The 7,371-nt window shown below is 40.4% G+C and overlaps 1 protein-coding gene across 1 annotated transcript; it reads right to left on the bottom strand.

Annotated features, from left to right (window-relative positions):
• Positions 1 to 655: 655 nt before the first annotated feature.
• On the bottom strand, positions 656 to 5,726 carry LOC103376306 (6-pyruvoyl tetrahydrobiopterin synthase-like). The gene is made up of 6 exons (XM_008306681.1): positions 5,561 to 5,726; positions 3,203 to 3,282; positions 3,071 to 3,093; positions 1,997 to 2,053; positions 1,218 to 1,288; positions 656 to 1,123 (listed from the first exon to the last, which is right to left on the bottom strand). The coding sequence occupies exons 1-6, from the start codon at positions 5,650 to 5,652 to the stop codon at positions 1,000 to 1,002; spliced, it is 447 nt and encodes a 148-aa protein (XP_008304903.1). The 5' UTR covers positions 5,653 to 5,726; the 3' UTR covers positions 656 to 999.
• Positions 5,727 to 7,371: the final 1,645 nt, after the last annotated feature.

Genomic DNA, 7,371 nt, shown 5'->3' with positions numbered 1-7,371 from the left:
GTTTGGAGCTTTACCACCACTAGATGTCAGTGTTTCTACGGCTCTGATGGATACATGGTGTGGCCTGAAAGAAAAACTATTCATACATACAATCTATCTCACAGCACATGTGGGGGTTTTGTCTGCTGCTGGTCTCTGTTAATGTCAGGATTTGCAGATGATGCACTGCTAGTAAGAAAAACAAAACAAAACAGGATTGACTGTAATTGGCTGAAGTGTTACACTAACACAAGGATACATGTAACTTTGGTATAAGCTCTCACCATAAATAAATGAATCATTTTGTTTCAGTGGAGACCTCAGAACATACTCTAAAAATGTTTTGTCTTCTAACTAAATAAAACAGAGAGCTACAAATCTGAACCTTTCTAGGAGCATGACCCTGGCGTAAGGATAAAAGAGATCCCTAGTGATGCCACGACTAACTTTCACACACAGTGAAGCCAAAAAATGTAGTTTTATAGTGAGTTTATGGGTGGCTAAAATTAGCATAGCGTGCACCCTCCAGCTGTGCAAGTTTATGCTCTGCTTGCATAACAGCTGGGTCCTGTCTCTATTACTGGTGAATTTTGGTTGAGTAAATAAAAAGAGCATCTCTTACGTAAACGGTGGCGACACAGAGAGCAGAGGACACAGAGGCTAGAAGCGCTCAGAACCGAGTTGTAAGTGAAGTGATTTACTCACGCATTGAATTATTTCATATTCACGTTTTTCACACCCTTCCCATGACCACCCTGCTTTGTTTTAAGCAGTCATTAACCAAAAAGATCACTGTTCTAAAGGTCATCCACCTTCACGAGAACAAAAGTTGTACAAGAATACTGAACATTAGGATTTACGACACAGTCTTTGGCATACAAGAGTAAAAAATAGAATCTGAGTCTTGGTAATCCTGTATCGGTCACATAACCAGAGTCTGCAGACAGTACAGTTAAACAAAGAGAAATGAATGGCACTTTCAGGGCTATTACACCAAACACAATATGAGCACTCAGACGTCTACTCTCCTCGATATACGACAATGTTTTTATCCGTCTCATATATCTTGATCTCATAAAGCAGGTTGGGTGGGAGCACCTTCGCCATGTTGTCCCAGATGTAAACAGCCACATTCTCCGTTGTACTAACAGGCAGACAAGACAGAAGAAGTTTCAGTGAAAACAAATGTGTGTTTAGTCTGTGGAAATGCTGTGGAAGCAGTTCAGAAATACACGCACCTTACAACGCTGGCAAAGTAAGGGACGTCTTTATCAAGGTTTTTATGGTCCAGTGGAATCATAATGACTTCCTGCAGGGAGATCGATTCATCAGTTATTTAATTAGTCGGTACATTAAATGCTGTACTTCACAGTAAGTACATCAAGTCAACAAGCTGGTAAGTTGAAAGAAAGTTGCTAAAAAGAGTTTCATAGGTAGAGAAACGGCTTTCACACATGAAGCCTTTAGGTGTCCACATAATGCTCCATCCTGCACCTGTTTAATAAGCTAGGAACTTTTACAAAGGAGCAAGAGAGTATAATAACAAGTACATTACTTGTTAATGTTTCATATGAACTGATGGATTTAATGGCAACATGCACGATCAAAATGTCTCTCATGCTAGCAAACTCAAAGGTAATCTTCATCCAATTCTGTAGTTCCTCCAAACTGCACACACAGAATGAACGTAAAGCAAGAGGACGTTTGAGCTTTTTCTGAAATAGCCAAAGTGATAAATACCAACCAGGTCACAACGTACTTGTTTTAGGACTAAAACATACTGCAAATATAGTCACTCAGCATCACAAATACTCTTCCCCAAATCAACGTCAATGCAAAATATACTTTTTTTAAATTGAAATTTGTACTTCAAAGTAAACATTCTGGTTTGTCTCTTCCACCTGTTTTTTTCTCTGCATAGACGCATAAGTGTTTGCTGTTTAATTTATGGAAAACATTTAGTCCACTTTGGTTAATCCCATTTCAAAACAAGACAGTGAAGTTACGATAATCTTACCTCAATACACTTCTTCAAGTCTGTCAGGTTCATGACCATGCCGGTTACAGGATCGATCTGTGAATGTGTATCCAGAACACTGGGTTATATGTGTGCCTGCTATGTGAATTTAAGACTACAACAGGAAGTCAATTTATGTACGAGGTGAGGCAAAAAAAAAAAAAAGAAACAGGTTGTTGATCACACAATTTAGTAGCTACACAGTAATGAAGCACATCGTAGTGTTGCCCAGCAAGTCAAGTTCTTGGAGGAAGCCTTACCATGCTGAAGGTTGTGTACAAGGAGTAAACAATGTCCCGTCTATGTGTGGCACAAGAAGTTCAGACTCAGGCGGCATGACGTGGAGGATGACCCAAAACCAGGACGTTCCTCAACAGCAACAACTGATGCCAACATCCGGAGGGTCAAGGAACTGGTGCATAGCAATCGCAGGCTGACGATCAGAGTGATGGATGAGCAACTGGGATTTAATAGAGAGTCAGTCAGGACCATCCTATTGGACGATTTGGGCATTAGGACTTTCAGTGGTGTGTGTGACGCCGGCATCTTCCACTGTAGGCTCTGCTGCTGGGTGTCGGGTTTATACTGAAAGATCCAGGTCTCATAGCCAGTCATGACGTTGTCCAAAAACTCTCGGTTGCTGTCTAGCTGCTCCAAAACATCCACATGACGGGTCTTTTGGTCCTTGGAGAATTTGGGCACCAACTTTACACAACTCTTCCACATATCCAAATCATCCGATAAAATGGTCCTGACCGACTCCCTGTTAATCCCAGCTTCTCATCCATCACTCTGATTGTCAGCCTGCGATCACTCTGCACCAGTTCCTTGACCTTTCGGATGTTGGCATCAGCTTTTTATTGTTGATGGATGTTTTGGGTCATCCTCCACGTCATCCTGCCTGATTCTGAACTGCTTGTGCCACACACCAATACTGTGCTGCTGGTGAATCATGTGATCAGCAACCAATGTCCGGTTTCTTTTTTTGTCACACTTCGTATGACTGTGTTTTTCTAGATTCAGTAGTTTTAGTATGATCTGGAGTTCTCATAGAAACGCCTGCTAGACACTCACCTTTCCACGCACAGTTACCTCCACTGTGGAGAGAAATGAGAACACTGAATGAACAAGAGACCAGAGAAACAGCACAGTATTTATACTTATTCGATGTTACAAAACAGGGTGGAATGAAAGAGCACTACACACCTTTGTAGTTGTGTCCATGGCCGTTAGGATTGTTGCACTTTCCGTACACTTCTTTATTGTCCTTGTCAGTCAAGTGAATGCTGAGGAAGATATAAGGGAACAGTGAGTAAATCCTGTTGCACTGCTTAAGTTTTTTCTCCTTACCTGCATTTTTTGACCTGTGATTTTACAAAGTCAAACAAAAAAAAAAAAAAAGAGGCCAAGGGTTTATTGAACCATGCTGCGTTCAAGGACATCTCATACATAAAAAGATCCACATATATAAAATAGGAGTACAGTCCTAGTGCGCTTCGAGGTGCTTTTCATGCATACCTGTTATAATTACATAAGAACAGGAGATGTGATTTAAAGCTTAGCTGAATAGGAGATCAAAGTTTGTTACGATACAAACAGAAAATCAATCAACAAGTTTTGAATAGCCAAACAATAGGCCCACTCATCATTTTATCATTATAGATTATAGCTTATAGTATACAAGCTATTGCAATAGAACAATACCTATGATGTGTACAAACAAATAAGAAGAAAACAACAGGTGTTTAAAAAGAGCTGCTTTTATTTAGATCAAGTAGCAAAGTGGTATTTTGTGCATCTTGACTAAAGCTGGAAAAAATGTAATAATCAGTCCAGGTTTAAGAATTGGATGCTAACAGTTAAGAGTGAATTGTAAAACAGTGGCGACACCTGAATGCTCAATAGCTGCACTTAAATGCATCCGATGCAGACAGCCATAGAAGCACACAAGTTTGTTTTGTTCAGTGACTCCAACCTGCACCTTCCTTGGATCGTAACAGTCTATCATATGCCTTGATAATGGAGCCTCTTCATCCTCTGTCTCTCTCCGTGGCTCCTCTGAGGTCTCCTGAGGTGTGCTAGTCTACAGCTGCTTGGGTCCTCTGTCACTTCCGTCTGCACCCATAGACCTCACCAACGGGAGGTCTAGGCTACTGCTGCTTTGTCAATGTAAAATAAAGACCGATGCAGCATCTGAATGGCTTATTTCTTGCCTCAAATGTTTTCAGAAACAAGTTCTGGTCAACTGTTTTCATCACAGAAAAATCTGCATTTTGTCCAATAAGGTGCAGTCACTGCTTGCAAGGTTGATGGAAAGTGTTGGTTTGTTATTGGCGAGCCCCTGTCAATCATCTGTTGTGACACTGCCTAACTGTACTCCCATCAAGTATCAAACATAAGTAGCAACGTAATCCCCCCAAAGACATCCATGTGCATAAGCAACGCACTCCAGGGCTTGACATGGAGGACCTTGCGGAGGCCGGTGAAGGATGCCTTTGTACTGATACCTGATCCAGCCACTGACCTCAGCACAGTGTGGCAGCTTGGCTCTCCATACACATCCAGGTTTTACTTGCTTTCTTTATTTAATGTGTATTGAATAGAGTACATTACTTTTTTCTTATTTAATTTCATAAATCTATTTCTTTGTGTGAGTTGCATTGATGTTTTAACATTGAAAGTATTACCGTTGTACCTTGACAGACAGGCTAGAGAGGTTAACTTCAATTTAAAGTGTTTAAATTGAACCAAAACCTTTTTCCTCCTGGTTTAAATCAAAAGTAGGTCAGAAAAAAATATGAATATTGATCAGTATCAGCTGTGATGATATCATTATAACCTTTTCAGCTGTACCACCCAGCCCTGATTTGTCATACTACTATTTCCTATATTCACTTTACTATTACAAACTACACCATGTGTAATGTATCTACATATTGTTCATTTGTACTTAATGAATAAAATGAAAAAGCTGAATCCAGCCTCGTAAACGGTGTTTATAAGCATAGCATCGACTGGTGCTATTTAAGAATATAAAAAGTAAAGTATGAAGCTCCAAAGAGATAATACTTAACAAAAAGCAATATGATTCAACTCGTGTTTTATGTTTATTTTAAAATTAAATAAGATCGTAGCACTGTCTTTTTTTTACGACAGCGACACCGGAACCTGAACGCAGCGTTTGTGCAATGAGTTCGTTCTGTGGCTCCAAAAACTACAAATCCCACAAGCGGTTTCATTCAATCTGCGCTTTCGTTCAACTAAAACGTACACTCAGCAGGTACTTGTACCAGCTCCACAGCTGCCCTACAGCGGATGTTCGTGGTGCCACAGACTTTCGCTTTTCATGCAGCGCCAGCATCTGTGCATGAAACACCAATTTTGACCATTTCTCTTTCGCTTATTGTTAAAACAGCTGCAGCGCCCTGTCAAACGCAAACCTCCATTCTCAGGCGACTTTCACTTTCATTCGGCGTCAGAAATAAACACACTTATACTGTTAAACTCTGCCAACCTGCTTCCTATCACACGGCGGGCGGACCGGGGGTGAGGATGGTGAGGTACCTGTGGAGCCGGTGACAGGCGCTGAAGCTCTGGACGCGGGTGATGTAGCCGATACGCTCCGCTGAACCGTGAACTGCAGAGGATCCTGCCATGATCCGAAACTGAGACAAACAAACATCCAGGAGGGGAATAATCTCCTGAGAGGCCGATCACAGGGAGGATGAAGTCGGCTGCTGCTGACGCCCCGCCCCCATCTGACTCAAGCCGCCCGCCCATTGGCTCAGACCAGGGGGCAAACACGAGTCACATGTCCAAGATGCGCGTCCAAAGCCCTCCGGATAAAGTGGTTTAAGTCACAGCAAAACCAACACAAAGTCTTGTGTCATGAAATTATAGATATGTAAGCCAGAAAAGTCTGTCATTTCCCATGATGGATATTATTTAATGAATTAAGATAATTTATTTGCATTCATAAGTGCAAAAGTTTAGATCTTATCACATGTATAGTCCTGAACAAAAGTTGCATAAACTTATAAAGATCATCAACAGTCGTCCTCAAATGTATCCATACCCTTCCATTAAAGAAAAGGCAAAATAGTCACTCAAACAACTAAAAACTGAAAAAAGTAATCATAAATAAAACATTTCTAAATAATAATTTTGTGAAATAAGACATTGCTTTTGAATTGTGGTTGAAAAGAATAATTGAAAAAAAAAAGGTGCAGAAGTCTGATTGAGAGTTACAGGAAACACTTGATTGCAGTGATTGGCTCAAAGGGTTGTTCAACAAAATATTAGTTTATGGGTCCCATCATGCTTGTTTGCTTGTTTTTTTGTTTTTGTTTGTTTGTTTAGTTTTTTGGGGTTTTTTTGTTTTTTAAAAAATATATCTGTTGAACCACAATTCAAAAGGAATGTCATGATTTTCATAGAATTTTTATTATTACTTTTGTCAGTTTCAACTTCTTTCAGTGACAGCTGTTTTTCCTTTTTTAATGGGAGGGTCTGAATAAACTGTATATCATGCCAGTCTTGAATTTCAAATGATTCTTATAACTTAGAATTTTCTGTGATGGAATCATTGAAGCCTATACTTCTCACAAAAAACAACAATCATGCATTTTGGTTATTTTATAGACTTATTAAGGATCTTCTGGAAACATGATAAAATCTGCTGGGTCAAAAATATACATACAAAAATGCCAATATTTGGTTGAATGTCATCTCAGCTAGGTGCTTTTGGTTGCTGTCTACAAACTTCTGGTTGTATCTTTGACCACTCTTAACAGAACTGGTGCAGTTCAACTAAATTCGTTGGATGTCTTACACCGACTTGTGTCTTCATCACAGTCCACAGGTTCTTGATGGAGTAAAAGTCAGGACTTTTGGGAGAGCAGCCTGGATTCTTTATTCTAGCCTGATTTTGCAATTTCTTTACCACTTCTGATCCTTGTCTTGTTGGAACACCAAACTGAATCCAAGACAAAACCTTTTGGCTGATAGTTTTTTCACTGACGCCTTTTCATTACTTTGTGTAAAACACCACTGGCCAGAAATAACCAGAAATATGTTTAAAGAAGAAAAGGTGAGGCCTTTAACCCCAAGAACACCAGACCTACTGTCAAGCACGGTGGTGGCAATATTATGCTCTGGGGCTGCTTTGCTGCTGCAAAGCATCAAGGGGCTAGCATCATTTACTCTGAGCATGGTACCATCCCTTGCAAAGCCCCCATCCATCCATCCATCCATCCATCCATCCATCTATACACCACTTAATCCTCATTAGGGTCATGAGGGGCTGGAGTCTATCCCATCTGATTCAGGGTGAAGGCAGGAGACACCCTGGACAGGTCACCAGTCTATCACAGGGC

Source organism: Stegastes partitus, unplaced genomic scaffold, assembly GCF_000690725.1.
Source record: "Stegastes partitus isolate 25-593 unplaced genomic scaffold, Stegastes_partitus-1.0.2 Scaffold3809, whole genome shotgun sequence".
Classification (NCBI taxonomy): Eukaryota; Metazoa; Chordata; class Actinopteri; family Pomacentridae; genus Stegastes; species Stegastes partitus.
This window is presented reverse-complemented; position numbering and strand designations above follow the sequence as displayed.

What these genes read in the sequence shown, in the direction of transcription:
- LOC103376306 (XM_008306681.1), bottom strand. Translation starts at nt 5,652, where the DNA reads ATGGCAGGATCCTCTGCAGTTCACGGTTCAGCGGAGCGTATCGGCTAC. An exon ending in GCCTGTCACCGGCTCCACAG is followed by an intron (nt 3,283 to 5,560) that starts GTACCTCACCAT and finishes TATCTTCCTCAG; the next exon opens with CATTCACTTGACTGACAAGG. An exon ending in AGGTAACTGTGCGTGGAAAG is followed by an intron (nt 2,054 to 3,070) that starts GTGAGTGTCTAG and finishes ACACATTCACAG; the next exon opens with ATCGATCCTGTAACCGGCAT.